The sequence below is a fragment of the Rana temporaria genome, chromosome 5 (genome assembly GCF_905171775.1).
Source record: "Rana temporaria chromosome 5, aRanTem1.1, whole genome shotgun sequence".
NCBI lineage: Eukaryota > Metazoa > Chordata > Amphibia > Anura > Ranidae > Rana > Rana temporaria.
The window spans coordinates 313487035-313508075 of record NC_053493.1 but is presented as its reverse complement, the minus strand read 5'-3'; the positions used below and the strand labels follow the sequence as shown (position 1 = coordinate 313508075).

Here is a 21041-nt window from a genome sequence, read left to right as displayed (position 1 = left end):
AGTGTCCTGCCTAAAAACCTGCTACTGAAGGACTTACCTGGAAGGACTGTTTAACTGCGATAGCAGTTCTGAGCTGTACAAGTCGGTGAGACTGTTATTTCTTTTGTTTTTGCTGCTGTTAAGCCATTTAAGTTTAATAAACCTCAGTTTTGATTTAAGAAGCCTGTGTCCTGCGATCAAGCTGGTCCCCCAAACATTACAATATATATACACACACACACACATATATGCACACACACACAGTATCTCACAAAAGTGAGTACACCCCTCACATGTTTGTAAATATGTAGGCTATAAGAAGATTGCCAAGACCCTGAAACTGAGCTGCAGCATGGTGGCCAAGACCATGCAGCGGCTTAACAGGACAGGTCCCACTCAGAACAGACCTCGCCATGAACGACTAAAGAAGTTGAGTGCATGTGCTCAGCATCATATCCAGAGGTTGTCTTTGGGAAATAGACATATGAGTGCTGCCAGCATTGCTACAGGGGTTGAAGGGGTGGGGGTCAGCCTGTCAGTGCTCAAACCATATGCTGCACACTGCATCAAATTGGTTGTCCCAGAAGGAAGCCTCTTCTAAAGATGATGCACAAGAAAGCCTGCAAACAGTTTGCTGAGGACAAGCAGACTAAGGACACCATGTCCTGTGCTCTGATGAGACCAAGATAAACTTATTTGGTTCAGATGATGTCAAGCGTGAGTGGCAGCAACCAGCTGAGGAGTATGGTCATGGTCTGGGGGCTGCATGAGTGCTGCCGGCCCTGGGGAGCTACAGTTCATTGAGGGAATAATGAATGCCAACATGTACTGTGACATATTGAAGCAGAGCATGATCCCCTACCTTCAGAAAATGTGCTGCAAGGCAGTATTCCAACATGATAACGACCCCAAACACACCTCCAAGACAACCACTGCCTTGCTAAAGAAGCTGAGGGTAAAGGTGATGGACTGACCAAGCATGTCTCCAGACCTAAACCCTATTGAGCATCTGTGGGGCATCCTATAAACGGAAGGTGGAGGAGCGCAAGGTCTCTAACATCCACCAGCTCCGTGATGTCGCCATGGAGGAGTGGAAGAGGACTCCAGTGGCAACCTGTGTAGCTCTGGTGAACTCCATGCCAAAGAGGGTTAAGGTAGTGCTGAAAAATAATGGTGACCACACAAAATATTGACACTGTGTGCCAAATTTGGACATTTTCACTTAGGGGTGTACTCACTTTTGTTGCCAGCGGTTTAGACATTAATGGCTCTGTGTTGAATTATTTTGAGGGGACAGCAAATTTACACTGTTATACAAGCTGTACACTCACTACTTTAAATTGCAGCAAAGTGTCAATTCTTCAGTGTTGTCACATGAAAAGATATAATAAAATATTTACAAAATGTTGTGAGGTACTGTGTGTATATATATATATATATATATATATATATATATATATGAATGAGAGAGAGAGAGAGAGAGAGAGAGAGAGAGAGAGAGAGAGAGAGAGAGAGAGAGAATACATAAATACATGACCTCAAATGATTGCTTGTGCCATTTTCTTTTCTGATATGGTATGGCCAATATCTTCAAATGCATGACTGAGGGGCAAATTCACAAACAATTGCATGGGCGCAGCGTATGTGAGATACGCTACGCCGCTGTAACTTACTTTTCCCAGCTTCGAATCCGCAAAGAATTTGCGCCGTAAGTTACGGCGGCGTAGTGTATCTATCGCGGCGTGATGGCGCGCAATTCAAATGCGGCGAGTAGGGGGCGTGTTTCATTTAAATGAAGTGCGTCCCCGCACCGAATGAACTGCGCATGCGCCGTCCCTAAATTTCCCGCCGTGCATTGTGCTAAATGACGTTGCAAGGACGTCATTGTTTTGACGTGGACGTAAATTACGTCCAGTCCGATTCACGGACGACTTACGCAAACAATTTTTTTTTTTTAAATTATACACGGGAACGACGGCCATACTTAACATTGCGTACGCCACCAAATAGCAGCTTTTACTAAACGCTGGAAAAAGCCGACTAGAGACGACGTAAAAGAATGCGACGGCCGCTCGTACGTTCGTGGATCGTCGGAAATAGCCAATTTGCATACTCAACGCGGAAAACGATGGGAACGTCACCCAGCGGACGCCGAAGAATTGCATCTTAGATCCGAAGGCGTACGAAGACGTACGCCTGTCGGATCTAACCCAGATGCCGTCGTATCTTGTTTTGAGGATTCAAAACAAAGATACGACGTGGGAAATTTGAAAGTAAGCCGGCGTATCAGTAGATACGCCGGCGTACTCTCTTTGTGGATCTGCCCCTCACTCTTTAAATTTAGACCCTTTGAATTAAGTTTTCTATATTTATAGATTACTTCTCATAATGCCATGGCACACAATATTATATGCATACATATAGAACCAAGTCAAATAAAGAAAACTGTGAACTGTCCGTTCTACATTCTGAAGAGGGTCATTTAAGGTTGAGAGACCCTGGAGGACCTGCAAGTTCTTTGTGCTAACATGAAAATCTACAGGGTGCTGCCTAAACAAAATTCTATTCATTTTAAAAAGGATTGTGCTTATAGCAACATACATTCTTTAAAGAAAAGTGCTTACAGGCAAATCCAGGGCTGAAGGGTAGAACTGGTAAAAAAAGAATTTTCAGCAAATCACTCTGTACCGTACCACTCAGTATCCAAGTACAGACATTAATAAAACCCTTCATTATAAATGTCCACATTTTTAATCCAATATTCCATTACAATAAAGCCCAAGTCTTTTGATCCTTGACAAAGAAATCTTACTCTGTAAAGATGACTATCTGAAAATGTTTTGACTCTTTCATTTCAGGCTTACCTGCTGTGGGAGAGTTGGCATGATGAGGCTTTTTTGGCAGGTTGAAGATTTGTTCACCAGGATCTGGAGGTGGGAGGGCATCCTGACCTTGTCTAGCTTCCATGGGGTCATACTCCTTCCCATCGTAGTTAGCATCAAAGAATTTCTTAAACCACTGAATAAAATCCAGGTTGTCTTGGAATCGTCCTTTTACCAATTTTTCCACTGGTATAACCTAGACAGTGAAAAGCCAGTAATCAGTTATTATTCCTATTTAGTACTGATCTATATCCATTTTATGTTGACAAACACAACATAGAAGAAAGCTCTATATTTTAGGCGCATCAGCTGACTGGCCCTGGGGATTTCTCCAGCCCATCCTTGACATAAGCTTTTCAGGGACCTGGGCCATTCACACTGAGCATACGAAGAAGTGAAAACTGCAGTCCAAATAATCATCAGATACAAGCAGCTGATTTTATATAAAAGTTTTACCTTTTTCACTTTTAGTCAAAGATAAATCAAGTGAAATCCCTGCATGGCATTAGGTATGCCACAAAATTACTTCACACTCTTCTAATTTACATTCAAGTTATGTTACCACGTTGGGGAGTTCTGCCAGAAGCTGGAGGAACAAACAAGTTATATTTGGGATTATGAGGGCGGAGTGGTTGTAGTTTTAGATTACTAAACACTTTAAAAGCTTAAAGCTATGAGCACCAGTAGACAAAACACTACCCTTATCTTCTAGGAGCAAGATTATAAAAGAGCCATGTTAACAAATGATATCTTCGCATATCATCAGCAAGTGTATTTTGGGATTACTCACAAAGTACTAATAAAGTTATCTAATGCCCCGTACACACAATTGGAAAATTCCGACAGCAAACGTCCGATGTGAGCTTTTGAACGAAAATTCCAACCGTGTGTATGCTCCATCTGACTTTTGCTGTCGGAATTTCCGCCAACAAAAGATTGAGAGCTGGTTCTCAAATTTTCCAACGGAAACATTTCCTATTGGAAAATCCGATCGTCTGTAGCAATTCCGACGCGCAAATATCTGAGGCATGCTCGGAAGCATTGAACTTAATTTTCTCGGCTTTTCTCGGAAAGTTATCCCAATATATTTACAAAAGAATGTAAAGAAATTAGTGCTGTCAGTTAAACGCGTTATTAACGGCGTTAACACAAACCCATTTTAACGCCGTCAATTTTTTTATCGCGCGATTAACGAGGTTCACCCTTTAAAACATTTTTTTTTTGTCAGCACGTACCTCTTAACCCTTTCACGCCGACGGGACGCATATATGCGTCCTCGGCGTTCGGGGGTTATACCGGGATGATGCCTGCAGCCGCAGGCATCATCCCGGTACCGTTGTTTAGAGCGGGCGATCGGCTATCCAAACATAACAACCGATGCGGCTAAAAGCCGCTCGGTTGTTATGCCGGAGGAGCGGGAGGGGACATCCCCCCCCTCCCGCCGCCTTTCGCCGCTCTGACCGGGCCTCCTGTCCCACCGGGAGACCCGATCCTCCATCCGCCGCGTTCTGTGTTCAGGCGGAGACTGACACTAAGCCGTAAACGGCTTTGATTCAGTCTCCGCATTGAAACCACGGAAGCGGCGTCATGATGTCACTTTCGGGTTTCTCGGCTGCCAATGGCGCCGGATTTAAAAAAGTACACAGTATTCAGAATCGCCGTTTTCGGTGATCAGAATACTTTGAAGTGCAAAGGAGGGCTCGGAGGTCTTTTAGACCCCGATCCCTCCATAAAGAGTACCTGTCACCACCTATTGCTGTCACAAGGGATGTTTACATTCCTTGTGACAGCAATAAAAGTGATCAAAATGTAAAAAAATTAAAAAACACAATTTAATATTATAAAAAAAAATAAAATAAATAAGAAAACAAAAAAAAAATGTTTTAAAGGGTGAACCTCCTTAATCGCGCGATTAATTGTGAGTTAACTATGACATTAATGCGATTAATCGCGATTAGAAATTTTAATTCGCTTGACAGCACTAATAGAAATGTTAAATAAAAAACATAAGGCATGATACTAATATCAAATGCTATAGTAAACTGAGCTCTTCTGGCTGGGGGTTAATCAGCGTGCTCGCCCCCTCCCTTAGGACTACATCCCTGAGGGGAGACGCTGTAGTCCCATGGGAGGGGGCGAGCATTGCTGACTAACCCCCAGCCAGAACAGCTCGGACGATGGGGACAAGCTTACTGAGGAGGAACAGGAAGTGAGCAATTTAAAGAAAAAAAAATTTAGAAGGGAAATCGAAGGAAAAGATAAGTGAACCAACAATGCACTAGCTTAAAGGAACCTATTTAGAAAATAAAAAGCAAACCTTTACAACCCCTTTAAGCACTTCCACTCGCCCCCTTACATGCCAAATGTGGCATGTCATTTTTTGGGGGGGGTGGGAGTGGAAGCTTAGTTTTGAGTGGGACTTCCTGTCCCACTTCCAGCTATGGGCCGCATAGGCGACTCCTCCTCTCCCCCTAGGTGGCCCCTCCCTCTTGGCGATCTTCTGGGACACGTCACAGGTCCCAGAAGTTTGCCTTCTACTGGGAGTGTGCGCCCGGCCGGGAAGCCGCAAGCTGTCACGGCCAGGTGCCCACAGTTTCAATGGAGGCGCCACGGAGGGGAGCGAGGCTGGACCGTGGGACAGGTAAGTGTTTATTAAAAGTCAGCAGCTAAACTTTTTGTAGCTGCTGACTTTTAATAAACAAAAAAAAAGTCTGGAACTTCGCTTTAAAGCATGTTAATACCTTCTTGCGCGGCTGGGCTGTGGCTTTACCGTTCTGAGTGGACATCCTCTGAGAAAGCACATGCTGTTGGTACCATGTGATCACTGTTACCAATAACAGTAGGTCACATGACAGTTGTAAACAATGAATGGCTTCCTTTCATGCCATCCATTGTGTACAATTGTGTTGCTATCTGTGATTGGTCAATGTGATCACATGGTACAGACGGGGCCAATCATAGTCCATCTGTACAATATAATTAGCTTTGGCCATTCAGAGCTAACCACAACAAAACAAACTGAGTTAAAAATTCTGACACTGCACAGTATATCTTGTAATTACAGATTGTAATCATTAGCTTAACCACCTCAAACACAGAACCCTTCTATCAGCCCTTCAATCACCCCCAGAGCCAAAGAGTGGGTGCCTGCATTGTGCATCTTAATTAAACCCCAAACCATAAATGTATCAACTTGCAGCTAACCAATTGGTTGGATTAGTTTTCTTTTTTTGGCTTTTTTACTTTATTTTCACCTGGTGATACAGCCAATAAGTCTGTTACTTGTTCAACTTCCTTTAATAGACCTAGCTGTCCAACAAAAGTAGCAGTTAAATGGATGTGACAAACCACTTAACACTGACCATTGCTTATAATGGTCAGATTTTATCCATTTATGTAAAAAATGTATCTAAAAAAAAAAAAAACGATTGCTGTAACTGCTTAAAAAGTGTTAGCTGGAGCGCCGCTTCAATTTGTTAGTCGAGTTTGTCTAAATTTGCTAACCCAGCACTACCCTCTCCCCAGAGTGACAATGTTGCTGTTCAAAGGTGTCAGCTTTACTACTTCATCCACATTGCTAATGAGGTATTTACGCCGATTCAGAAACGTACGTCCCGCCGGCGCATTTTTTTACATCGTTTACGTTAGGCTTTTTTCGGCGTATAGTTACCCCTGCTATATGAGGCATAGCTAATGTTAAGTATGGCCGTCGTTCCCGCGCCGAGTTTTGAAAATTTTACGTCGTTTGCGTAAGTAGTTCGCGAATAGGGCTGTACGTCATTTACGTTCACGTTGAATCCAATAAGTCCTTGCGGTGTACTTTGGAGCAATGCACACTGGCATATTTCATGGACGGCGCATGCGCCGTTCAAAAAAACGTCAAAAACGCGGGGTCATCTGAAATTTAAATAAAACACGCCCACAACATCCCCATTTGAATTAGGCGGGCTTACGCCGCCACACATACGTTACGCCGCCGTAACTAAGGGCGCAAGTTCTTTCTGCATACGGAACTTGCGCCCAAAGTTATGGCGGCGTAACGTAGCTAAGATACGTTATGCCCGCCCATAGATAGAGCATTCTATCTGAATCCGGGCCAGTGCCCCATTTATTGAACTTTTGTCTAACAGGTCCAAATTGCATTTGCCCTTATAAAAAGTTACTAAATCCATTTTACAAAAGCAACTTATACCAATTAATGTTAATATTCTAAATGTATATTTTTATGTATACTTACAGTGTAACTCACAAGACAAGAAAATTACAAAGAATGTAAACATCACTGATATGAAACAGTGGCGCTCAATATATCTACATATACAGTATATGAAGATACACTAAGCCTGCACTGTGGATACACGTAAAAATATAGAATAAACTAGAAGCAATGGAACATGCATGGGAAACATAGTAGCCCATAGACATAACCCAATACTTGTGATTTCAGCTCATACCAGAACATAAGGCTGTATGAGGTAACACTAGGCACAGCTGTCTTTTTTGTCATTGCCAGATGTGGGTTCAGAAGTATACCATTTACAAACAGATGCTCCTATCCCATCCATGATCAGAACAATGTGAAAACAGTATACAGATGAAACTCGAAAAATTTGAATATTGCGCAAAAGTTCATTTATTTCACTAATGCAAGGTAAAAGGTGAAACTAATACTCATTACATGCAAAGTAAGATAGTTCAAGCCGTGATTTGTCAGACTTGTGATGATTATGGCTTACAGCTCATGAAAACCCCAAATCCACAATTTTAGAGAATTAGAATACTGTGAAAAGGTGCAATATTCTAGCCTCATGTGCAGCAGGGATGACCGCAGCCTGGAGAGGATTGTCAGGAAAAGGCCATTCAAAAGTGTTGGGGACTATCACAAGGAGTGGACTGAGGTTGGAGTCAGTGCATCAAGAGCCACCACACACAGACGGATCCTGGACATGGGCTTCAAATGTCGTATTCCTCTTGTGAAGCCTCCTGAACAACAAACATCAGAAGCGTCTTACCTGGGCTAAAGAAAAACAGACCTGTTGCTCAGTGGTCCAAAGTCCTCTTTTCTGATGAGAGCAAATTTTGCATCTGATTTGGAAACCAAGGACCCGGAGTATGGAGGAAGAATGGAGAGGCACACACTGCAAGATGCATGAAGTCCAGTGTGAAGTTTCCACAGTCTGTGATGATTTAGGGAGCCGTGTCATCTGCTGGTGTTGGTCCACTGTGCTTCATTATGTCCAGGGTCACCGCAGCCGTCTACCAGGAGATATTGGAGCACTTCATGCTTCCTTCCGCAGATGAGCTCTATGAGTTTGCCGACTTCATTTTCCAGAAGGACTTGGCACCTGCCCACACTGCCAAAAGCACAAAAACCTGGTTCAATGATCGTGGGATTACTGTGCTTGATTGGCCAGCAAACTCGCCTGACCTGAACCCCATAGAGAATCTATGGCACATTGCCAAGAGAAAGATGAGAGACATGAGACTGAACAATGCAGCAGAGATGAAGGCCGCTATTGAAGCATCCTGGTCTTCCATAACACCTCAGCAGTGCCACAGGCTGATAGCTTCCATGCCACGCCGCATTGAGGCAGTAATTGCTGCAAAAGGGGCCCAAGCCAAGTACTGAGTACATATGCATGCTTCTACTTTTCAGAGGTCCGATATTGTTCTATGTACAATGCTTGTTTTATTGATTGCATGTAATATTCTAATTTTCGGAGATTGTGGATTTGGGGTTTTCATGAGCTGTAAACCATAATCATCACAATTATGACAAATCACGGCTTGAACTATCTCATATATTAGTTTCACCTTTTAAGTTGCATTAGTGAAATAAATGAACTTTTGCATGATATTCAAATTTTTCGAGTTTCACCTGTATTATTGTGATTGGGAAATTATTTTATCAACCTTATTCTATAAAGTAGTATGAAGGACACTAATGATGTGTAAAGTGCAATTACACAAAATAACTGATTAGAGTTCAGCTTGCTGCAATCAGATCTGTTAATGATGACATCTGACTAGTTATTAACCACTTTAAGACCGCCCACCGCACATATACTGTGGCAGGGCGGCTCTATTGCACAAAACGCTGTACCTGTACGTAATTTTATGCAATAAATACTGTGTCCACCGGCCACACACGATCGATGCACAGAGAGGCAGAACGGGGATCTGACTATGTAAATAAGGCGGATCCCTGTTCTGACAGGGAACAACATGGAGATCTGCTGTTCCTAGTGATCAGGAACAGCAATCTCTGTGTTGTCCCAGTGAGCCCATTCCCCCACACAGTTAAAACACATGATCGCCCCCTAGTGTCAACCCCTTGCCTGCCAGTGTCATTTATACACTAATTAGTGCATTTTTTTAGCGCTGATCACTGTAATAATGTCACTGGTCCCCAAAAAGTGTCACTTTGGGTCATATTTGTCCACCGCAATGTTGCAGTCCCACTAAAAATCACATAATACATATTGGCCTAAACTGATGAATAAATTCGTTTTTTTATATATTATTTTTGGATATGTATTACAGCAGAAAGTAAAAAAAAAAAAAAATATATATATATATATATATATATATATATATATATATATATATATATATATATATATATATATATATATATATATATTTAAAAAAATAAATGTTGTTTATAGTACAAAAAATTAAAACTGCAAAGGTGAACAAATACCACCAAAAGAAAGCTCTATTTGTGGGGGAAAAAGGGACATACATTTTGTTTGGGTACAATGTCACACGACCACGCAATTGTCAGTTAAATGGACGCAGTGCCGTATCACAAAAAATGGCCTGGTCATTAAGGGGGTAAATGCTTCTGGGGCTGAAGTGGTTAAAGGTTACTACTGGCCTAAACTGATGAATACATTTGTTTTTTTATATATTGTTTATGGATATGTATTATAGCAGAAAGTAAAAAAAAAAAAAAATATATATATATATATATATATATATATATATATATTTTTTTTTTTAACAAGTTTTGTTTATAGTGCAAAAAATTAAAACTGCAGAGGTGAACAAATACCACCAAAAGAAAGCTCTATTTGTGGGGGAAAAAATGGAGATCAACTTTGTTTGGGTACAATATCACACGACCACGCAATTGTCAGTAAAATGGATGCAGTGCCGTAGCGCAAAAAATGGCCTGGTCATTAGGGGGTAAATCCTTCCGGGGCTGAAGTGGTTAAAGGTTACTACTTTTTGGGCATTTATCTTTACTGTTAAATAAGTTTCATGAGTTAAAACTTAAGTTTAACTTTAAGATCATGTTACACAAATTTTTAGGGTGTAGCATGTAACATGCTCCTATGCACTCCCGTCGCCAATACTCCCTGCTCTGTGACCCTTTCACACTGGGGCGTTTTCCAGGCGCTTTTAGGCTAAAAATTGTTCCTGTAAAGCGCCTGAAAAATGCCTCCCCTGCAGCCCCAGTGAGAGCTCGAATGCTTTCACACTGGGGCGGTGCGATTGCAGGACATTAGAAAAAGTCCTGCAAGCAGCATCTTCGGGGCCGTGGAGGAGCGGTGTATACACCACTTCTCCACCGCCCCTGCCCATTGAAATGATTCGTCAGCGGCGCTTTTTGGGCACATTCAACCCTTTCTTCCACCGCTAGAAGGGGTTAAAAATGCCCCGTTTGCGGGAGAAAAGTGCCGCTTTATCGCTAACGCCTGGAGCGGCTCAGTGTGAAAGGGTTCTTGGCAGCTGGTTCAGCCTCTCAGCATGCTGCTGTTTTTTTTTTAACCGTTGTCTCTGGCCCGTGTGTACAGGGCTTTAGTTCTGGGTCTATAGGTGGCGGGCATAAGCTGCAACATTGGACCGATGCTGAGTATTAGGCCTCATGCACACTGGACATTTAAATAACGTTATAAAAACGCCAGTAGCTTTGCAGTGAGTTTTTCAACTATTTTCAAAGTTTTTTCAATAGCGGTTTTTAGCGTTTATTAGCGTTTTTTAGCGGTTTTCCGCATTAGCTTTTTTTGTGAAGTTTTTTTTTTTTCAATGGATCAAAAACGTTAAAAAATGCTGGTGAGTGACGTTTTTGAGCGTTTATCAGCGTTTATCGACGTTTATCAGCGTTTATCAGCGTTAGAGCGTTTTTACAGCTGAAAAATGTCTCTCAGAACCCACTAGTTTTTTTTTTTTACTGCTCAAAAACGCCACTGCCCAAAACTGCTGATAACAGCCTATGTGTGCATGGACACATAGGATAACATGATGGAGAGTTTATTGACTGTAGAAAAAAACGTCTACTGCCAAAAACAGCTGCTGTAAAAATGTCCAAAAACATCCAGTGTGCATGAGGCCTTAATGTTTGTTTTTTTCTAATTACAAACTTTTCTTAAAAAAGATAAATGCACATATTTTTTTCCTTCAAAAATATGTGCATTTATTTATTTATTTTGAAAGGTGAACATAGGTTGCATGCACAGATTAATCTCTCCTGGACTCTGCAGTTCTAAATAAAATTGGTAATCTTACATTTACTACCATGTAGATTTCAATGCAACTATTTAACAATACAGCAGTATATAGCTTTCTCTTAGCTGAAAGTCGGAAACAAAGCTCAGTCGCAGCATATAAACATGCAAGAATGATTCAGTAGTTTGGTTTTGGCTTATTTGTAGAAGGAAGCAGGATATACACTAATGAAGTAAACTCCCCCTATACATTCCATTTGTCTTCCCAGCTACAAGCTTCTGCCTACAAATGTAATGAGCAAGTCTTAAAAGTCCACTTCATGTATAACAAGTTTTTTTTTTTTAACAACTAAGATTAACGTACATGTTAAAAATACTTGGTGCCTTAACACTAATAAAATACATATGTTTTTTCAGAAAATGAGCAACCCCCGAAGAAGTTATGCATTATGGGAATCATTGCCCCACAGCCACTGGAGATACCCAGCCTACCAAAACACGTCCAGCAATAATCTGTTGAAGTATCTGGGTCCCATAACGGTTTTGCAGCTGTAAAAGTTTCCCAGGAGATGTTGATACAATCGTGGTCTGGAACTGTGCCCTAAGTGCTAATTTAGTCACTGCGCAATTAGACAGTTTCCCCAAAATGTTCCGCAGACACCAATAAAGAAAGAATAAGCACTTCAGTCTGGAAATGCCTACCTTATCAACATTCATTCTTTTAAATGAGGCTTGAAGCAGTTTGAAATTGTGAATGTACTCATGTTCCAGCTTGGCTTGAAATTTGACCTTCTTTAAGCTTATGCACCCTGCAAAGAGCATATCCATAAACTGGCAATAGGCAGCACCTGGAGAGAGAGAGGCAGAGAGGGAGACACAGTTATACATGGAGTGCTGTCACACTACAAAAATATTATGCTGTCATCAGAAATGATCATCCACGCTATCCAACTCTATGTAAGATTACATAAACCTGGAAAAATGCATTATGTTATTTATTGTAAAATATGTTCTTGGATAAATTATGCTTTCTATTGCTGCTCAAAGAACCAGTTAAGAACAATCTATCTATACAAAATATAACTACGTTACTATTCCCCAAATATGTTTTGTGGAATACTGAATCAGTCCAAAGCCGCGCATTTAGCAATGTATTTACATTTGTTCTATGCTTAGTGCAGCCCAATATACCAAGATATCAGCCATTGTATGTGCTGTCATATAATAACAAATCTACATTATTCATCTGTTTGTTTTTTTTGTTGGCAACATTTGGAATTTATTAATGCTGAACTTCAGGAATGATTTGTGTTACATAATTACATTGTGAAAAAAGAAGAACTCTGCGCTACGGTCAATGTACTATATTAAATAAAGCAGCTCCCCTGAAGTGTTGTGAATCACAACCTTAGTATTGTGGGGGGTGTATGGGGATAAGGGGGCGCTATTAACAAAAAGTGCTAAAGTGCTATGTTCTATAATAGATTTAAATATAATACTTATGTAACTTTGAAAGCAATAAATCAATAATAAATAAACCATACAATAATTCAGTGTGCAACCTGCAATAAAGTGCATGTGCTTAATATTGACACACCAGTATTAACTTAGCAAAAAGTTCAAAAACAGATCCAATGTGCAGCAATAATCAACCAGTGGTAAACAATTGAAAGTCCATGCATTGAATTAAATTCCTTGATGCTTTACGCCAGGGGTGCCCAACCTTTTGAAGCGCAAGGGCCACTTAAGCAACTTGGTAACTGGTTGCGGGCCACAATGAGCGGATCGGGCGGATGGCAGGTCCGTGTCCGCTCTGCAGACACAGCTGGATCGGATTGGAGGTAGGACACAAGTCGGTTTACATCTGCCACTCCTTAGGCCGGGTACACACGAGAGGATTTATCCGCGGAAACGGTCCGGGGGACCGTTTCCGCGGATAAATCCTCTGGCGGATTTTGATCTCATGGTTGTAATAACCATGAGATCAAAATCCCTGCGGAATTCCGTCCGCGGTGACGTGTCGTGCCGTCGCCGCGATGATGACGCGGCGACGTGCGCGACGCTGTCATATAAGGAATTCCACGCATGCGTATAATCATTACGACGCATGCGGGGGATGGATTCGGACGGATTGATCCGGTGAGTCTGTACAGACCAGCGGATCAATCCGTTGGACTGGATTCCAGCGGATCGATTTCTTAGCATGTCAAGAAATTTTGATCCACTGGAAATCCATCCCCGGGGACAAAAATCCGCGGAAACAGATCCGCTGGATCGTACACACCAGGGGATCTATCCGCTGGAGCCGGTCCGCGGATCAATTCCAGCGGATCGATCCTCTCGTGTGTACGGGGCCTTAGAGGTGATTAGAGGGTCCAATTGGGTCAGACTGGCCGTGTAAAATGGGCCCATGGCTGCTTTCACACTGATGCGCTGCGGTTTACTCAAACCACGGATGCAACGCAGTGTACCTTTTGGCTTTTCTGCACTTTGCAATAGACTTCTATTATATTCTGCAGGTTTGGTGCACTTTCAGAAAGCTCACCAAGCTCCCAGGTAATAACAGAAGTCTATGGTTCTGTGCAGGCTCTGCATATGCAGATTCTTTTAAAAGCAGCCCAGTAACCACTGCAGAACAGATATGCCCATATATAAACTGTAATTTTAGTAATAGACTGACCTTTAATAACAATATTACATTCTATTCCATCCCAAAGCAGGAGGTCCCGGGCCAGATCAGAGGGCTCCGCGGGCCACATGTGGCCCCCGGCACCACTGGTTGGGCACCCCTGCTTTACACTGTCACCACTGCAACAATGAAGAACTAGTGACACCCAATGGAAAGTGGAGGTAAGTGCCTACTTACCAGACCACCATGACCTCTTGTTTAAAGAAAGGTCATGTGGGGCTTTAGTACAGTTTAATCCTGAGGTCTGTACTAGTACCTGGAGTGACAAGCCGGGGAATGGACTCTGTTTCTAAAAGTGCAGAGGCCTTGGCACTAAGGTATCAATCGTGGTTAAAGCCAGATATGCTGTGGAGCATTCGCCGCACTTGGTCTCACTTGCGTGGGTATAGCGTGTGTTGCACCGCCTCGGAGTGCCGAAACCAAAAGTGGCAGGACAGGGTAACGTGACGAGGCGCACTTTTAAAAGCAGAGTCCATTCCTCGACTTGTCCCTCCAGGTACTAGTACAGACCTCAGGATTAAACTGTACTAAAGCCCCAGGAAGTGAGAAATTCAGACAAAGAAAAAAAACATTTAGAAGGGAAATTGAAGCGAAACAACAATGCACTAGCTTAAAGGAACCTATTTAGAAATAAAAAACAAACCTTAAAGCGGGGGTTCACCCTAGAATAAAAAAAAAAAAAAAAAAAATTTTTATTCTATCATAAAATTCGGCATCGTAGCGCGAGCTACAGTATGCCGGTCTTACATTTTTTATCCCCCGTACTCACTGTTTAATCGTACATAGACGATTCCGTCTGCCCACGGGGAATGGGCGTTCCAATCCAGACGGAAAGTGATTGACGGCCGGCTCTGGCGCGTCACGCTTCTCCGGAAATAGCCGAAATAGGCTTGGCTCTTCACGGCGCCTGCGCATAGCCTGTGCGCAGGCGCCGTGAAGAGCCGAGACCTACTCCGGCTGTCTTCGGGGAGCGTGACGTGCCAGAGTCGGCCGTCAATCACCCTCCCTCTTGCTAGGAACACCCATTCCCCGCGGCAGATGGAATCGTCTATGTACGATTAAACAGTGAGTACGGGGTTAAAAAATGTAAGACCGGCATACTGTAGCTCGCGCTACGATGCCGAATTTTATGCTGAAATGTTGTTCAGCAGGGTGAACCACCGCTTTAACAACCCTTTTAATTCAATGCATGGACTTTCAATTGTTTACCACTGGTTGATTATTGCTGCACATTGGATCTGTTTTTGCACTTTTTGCTAAGTTAATACTGGTGTGTCAGTATTAAGCACATGCAGTTTATGGCAGGTTGAACACTGCATTATTGTATGGTTTATTTATTATTGATTTATTGCTTTCAAAGTTACATAAGTATTATATTTTAATGTATTATAGAACATAGCACTTTAGCACTTTTTCCTTATAGCGCCCCCTTATCACGATACACCCCCCACATAATTACATTGACCTAGTTGGACCAATGTAAATATTCCCATTTCATACCTGAGGGACCACTGAGGAAGATGACAACCACTGAATAGTCAGTGCTACTACAGTGATATGGTTATGTACTGAGTGGCTTCCTCTTTGCAGACTAACATCATTTAAGGAACAGTGTTTATTTTTTTTATGAATGAAAGACATTCTCTGATTGGATAAGCTAGAGAGGAGGGGGCAGATGATGTCACAATCTCCACCGCATCCGGTCATTCATTAAAAAAAATACAAGGTGTTCTATGAATGGCAGCAGTGCGACCCGCTGTAGCCAGTGTTCAGAGAGGAAGCTGCTGACTACTAAAGTCTTTGAGAGATAACCCAATAGTCCCTTTGGTATAAAATATTCATATTTACAATGTGCTAAGCTGGACCAATGTAACTAGGCAATAACGATCATACTGGGGTTCAGCTTTAAAACTGGACTGCAAGCAGATTTAAAAGCAGTTCTTTAATTAATAATATATAATTACATGTATTTTTAAAAAACAAGTAGTGAAAATACCTAAATTTGACCAGCCATCAGCTTATAGCAATCCCTGTATAGCAGTGCTTAGACTGGGAGATAGAGGGAGGAGCAGCACAAGGAGCCAATCAGTTATGCTTCAGTACAAGAAACATGCTGCTTCTTCTTTCACTGTCCGATCATATTCTTCAGGGAAGACAAGATCTGTTGGTGTTACTTAACCACTTAAGCCCCGGACCAATATGCAGCTAAATGCCCAGAGGTGTTTTTACAATTTGGCACTGCGCTGCTTTAACTGGTAATTGCGCGGTCATGCAAGGTTGTACCGAAACGAAATTTGCATCCTTTTCTTCCCACCAATAGAGTTTTCTTTTGGCGGTATTTGATTACCTCTGCGGTTTTTATTTTTTGTGCTATAAACAAAAATAGAGCACCAATTTTGAAAAAAATGCAATATTTTTTACTTTTTTCTATAATAAATATCCCCCAAAAATATATAAAAAAAACATTTTTTTTCCTCAGTTTAGGCCGATACGTATTCTTCTACATATTTTTGGTAAAAAAAATCGCAATAAGCATTTATCGGTTGGTTTGCGCAAAATTTATAACGTTTACAAAATAGGGGATAGTTTTATTGCATTTTTTTTTTTTACTACTTATGGCGGCGATCAGCGATTTTTTTCATGACTGCGATATTATGGCGGACACTTCGGACAATTTTGACACATTTTTGGGACCATTGTCATTTTCACAGCAAAAAATGCATTTAAATTGCATTGTTTATTGTGAAAATGACAGTTGCAGTTTGGGAGTTAACCACAGGAGGCGCTGAAGGAGTTATGTTTCACCTAGTGTGTGTTTACAACTGTAGAGGGGTGTGGCTGTAGGTCTGACGTCATTGATTGTGTCTCCCTATAAAAGGGATGACACGATCGATGACGGAGCCACAGTGAAGAACGGGGAAGCCGTGTTTACATACGGCTCTCTCCGTTCTTCAGCTGCGGGGAGCGATAGCGAGGGGGCGGCTAGAAACGAATAGCCGCCCCCTCATCCCGGATCGCTCCCGCACAATTAACGACCGCCGTATGTACTGGGGGGGGGGTCCTGATCGGACCCCCGACCCACGTCTAGGCAGGGACGTACGGGCACGTCGTTCTGCCTGTCCGTGCCATTCTGCAGACGTATATGTACATGCGGCGGTCGTTAAGTGGTTAAAGAACAATTAAGGGCAGAACTTTTTTCTGCACTTTTTTTTTTTAGAGTAAGGGAGTTTTTTTGACATCTGTGCCCCATAGGGAAGATTTCCCTTCCTGTCCCATAGCCAAAACAGGAAGTAAGAGGAAATCTTCCCAAGGTGAGGGAATACCTGGTTATTACCAGGGTCACGAGAACTAGGGTCCCCATTGGAAGATTTCCTCTCTGTTCCTGTTCTGGGGACAATCCATAATTTGGGATTTGCTTTTACTTTCACTTTTGATGAGAACAGTAAATATGACAAAAAGAGGGTGAATCTCCCTGACCGGGGCACAGACAACAAAAGCAAAAAAGAAAACACAAGAAGAAATGGAGTGCTTGATTCAGATTTTCTAAGGGTCAATGAATTGTCATTGGGCACACTAGTTCAGGTACAGCAGCACTCCACAAAGCACCAAATAAACATCCAAGAGTCCAAGGTAATTTAATGCTAAAATTGATTCATAGCAGAATATTTCGGGAATGGGGGTACCCGAAATGTGTTGGATTTATTGTGCTATTAATCAATTTCATCATTAAATTACCTTGGATGTTTGTTTAGTGCTCTCATTGCATTACATGTATGAGCAATAAAAACTTGACAGGCATCCTAATCCCTCTCTACTCTATCTGAAACAAAAGAGATTTGCCTTTAGTTACACTTAACTGCAGTAATGAAAAGATACTCCAGCCTTAGTGACTCCATGAAAGTCAGAGAACAAAGCGTCCTGAGTAGAAGCTCCATGTGTCTTTCATACATTCATCTCTTGTCACAATCCTACAGAATGAAAACAGAATGGTGCTGTCTCAGCTACTGTCACAATTAAATTACTACAGATGTGTAGCGTATGGGAACCTCGTGAATCATATTTTCCTTTTATTCCAGCTAGAAATTCCAGAAAGGCTGAGATCCAAGTGCTGACAGAGTGCAGTCCTCATATACTACACTGATTCATACATATCAGACAGAGGAGAGATGCATCATTTGGCTTTTTCTAGACAGAGAGGGGCTTCATGATTAAGTCGCTACTGTAAGGACTGATTTAAATTCCGCTACTAGGAGGTTTTTGCTCTTAATTTTTTTACGTACCGTATTTATTGGCGTATATCGCGCACTATTTTCCCCTTAAAATAAGGGGAAAATCGTGGGTGCACGATATACGCCGATAGCCGCTTCCCGCGCTCAGTTTGAAATCCTGCGCCGACATATACCGAGTGCAGTACACTCGGGTACATTCGGCTAGTCTCGGCTTCGCTCGTGCTCACGCATAAACATCACAGAGCGTGAGCGCGAGCGAAGCCGAGCCTTGCCGAATGAACCTGAGTATATGTTTGCCGGAGGCGTTCGAACTGAGCGCAGGAAGCGGGGACTCGACTTGAGGTGCGCGCTGGAGAAGCCGGGAGGACACCATCGACGCCGCAGACGGACGCCGGACCGGACGATGGACGCTGGGAAGACACCAAAACTGTAAGTAATAAAATCATATAACATTTTTTTTTACAGGAATTTCGGGGGCAACTTTAGGGGTGCGCGGTATACGCGGGAGCGCGTTATACCGCGATAAATACGGTATATGCTTTGTTATTACCCATCTCCACCATTTCATGCATTCAATGTAGGGGTTCATTATTATAAATCAAAGTGAACCTTGTACAAGGTCTACTGTTTATAGGGATATTAAATGCTTGTGTTTTTGTTTTTAAAAATAATAAACATGTTATACTTACCTGCTCTGTGTAATGGTTTTGCACAGGGGAACCCCCGATCCTCCTCTTCTAGGGTGCCGAGCCAGTGCTCTTGGCCCTTCTCCCTTGCTGAGTGCCCCTACAGGAAGCCACTTGCTCTGGGGGCATTTGTGCGTGCTCGCTCCGGAGCTGTCTGTGTGTGTCCATAGGACACACAAAGTGTTGCTCAGCCCCGCCCCTCGCTCCCTCCTCATTGTCTGTGAGTGACAGCAGCACAAGCCAATAGCTCTCTACCTCAGTCAATGAGGTAATACCTGAGAATGCCGCTGTTCTCAAGCACATCGAGATAGGGCTCAGGTAAGTATCGGGGGGAGAAGGAGCTGCACACAGAAGGTTTTTTTCCCTTAATGCAGAAAAAACCTTCAGCCTTTACATCCACTTTAACTTTGTAGCCCTCTCCCTTGCTGAACCCCCCAAAAAAGGGTAAAAAAAACCCTGTAATTTAAAAATTGTTGGTATTGATAAATTGATGGCCTACTCATCTTCCCCTGTGGACTGTAGAGTTCTACATTGATAAGATGTTCTGCAGCATCTTCTCGAAAAAATTTGAAATAATACTCTGCATTCCCCATGACTTTATTAGAGGATGATGATATCACTTCCTGCACTATGGAAGTCAGAGTAGGGGCCCGTTCACAATATATATGTTCAACTGCGCTGGGCCAGCCTTGCCCAATACAGTACACATAGATGAGGCAAACTGCCTTGTATTCAGTTCCCAACACTACATTGCAGTATGTGCGCAAAAAAAAAAAATGCAGGAAATATGCTACTGTGAATAAAATTTGTAAAATGTCACCATATGAAATTTCAACAAAGTTGCTACAAACTGTAAACACTGGGAATGCAATGTAACCGGCACATCGGCTTGGTTTAGCTTGAGTGTGAATAAGCCTGAAAGGTCTTCCTAAAGGTCACTATAGACAGAGGGCACGGAGACATGCAGACACAACCACTTCTAAGCATCTATGCCAGCTCCCTAAAAACAAATGGCCATGTCATGCCACTGAACGTGTTAAACCTGTAGGGGGATACCACAGACACATCTGCTTCCAGCTAATCAAAGTTTCCCAACACATCCAATAAATTCTTCCCTTAAGGCCCCTCAAGCACTTTTGTTTCCTGGTGCTCCCAATAGATTGAAACTGACATAGTAAAGTGGCCTTGCTGCAGAAATTCAAAAACATAGATGTTAAGCCAGTCTAAAGATAAGGCACAGATTACTTCAACATGATACATGTTAGAAGTTTCAGTGCCATTTTTGTTGAATAGCAAAGCAACACATTAAAGCAATGCAGTGTGGTGCCTTGTGTTTTCTGACCCATATCGCTGCGTTAGTAGTCCATTTAAATGAATGAGCTGCCTTACTGCAACAAATGTGAATGCACATTAATGCACTTCATCAAACCAGACATGTGTGAATGGGGCCCTAAAACTGACCTCGGTAGCTGCAAGCACCATGGAGTAATTTTTATGCCGCGTACACATAGGGTTGCCACCTCATCCCTTTAAAACAGAACACATATGAATTACACAGGTTCTGAGGCTAATTTAATTTAGATAAGGCTCCACTTGAGTTCAATTCCCACCTTAATCAGCCACAGAACCTGTGTAATTCATATGTGTTCTGTTTTAAAGGGATGAGGTGGCAACCCTACGTACACACGATCTAAATTTCCGACAACAAATGTTCGATGTGAGCTTTTGGTCGGATATTCCGACTGTGTGTATGCTCCATCGGACATTTGCTGTCAGAATTTATGACAACAAATGTTTGAGAGCTGGTTCTCAATTTTTCCGACAACAAAAGTTCTTGTCGGAAATGCAGATTGTCTGTCTGCAATTCCGAAAAAAAATTATACACATGCTCGGAATCAATTTGACGCATGCTCAGAATCACTGAACTTCGGCTCGTCGTAGTGTTGTACGTGACCGCGTTCTTGACGTTCGGAATTTCCGACAACATTTGCGTGACCGTGTGTATGCAACACAAGTTTAAGCCAACATTCCGTCAGAAAAAAATCCACGGTTTTGTTGAAGGAATGTCTGATCATGTGTACACAGTATTACTCAAAATGTACATTCTCTCAGCAGCTCAAGTC

At 42.3% G+C, this 21041-nt stretch overlaps 1 protein-coding gene across 4 annotated transcripts in view; it reads right to left on the bottom strand.

Annotated features, from left to right (window-relative positions):
• MAPRE2 (microtubule associated protein RP/EB family member 2) overlaps window positions 1–21041 on the bottom strand; it is a 246302-nt gene that overhangs the window by 47146 nt on the left and 178115 nt on the right. For all 4 annotated transcript variants that reach the window (XM_040354164.1, XM_040354165.1, XM_040354163.1 and 1 more), the window contains 2 exons: window positions 12017–12162; window positions 2844–3057 (listed from right to left, as the gene is read on the bottom strand). In XM_040354164.1, the coding sequence (XP_040210098.1) occupies window positions 2844–3057; window positions 12017–12162 (360 nt within the window). The remainder of the gene's footprint in view (window positions 1–2843; window positions 3058–12016; window positions 12163–21041) is intronic.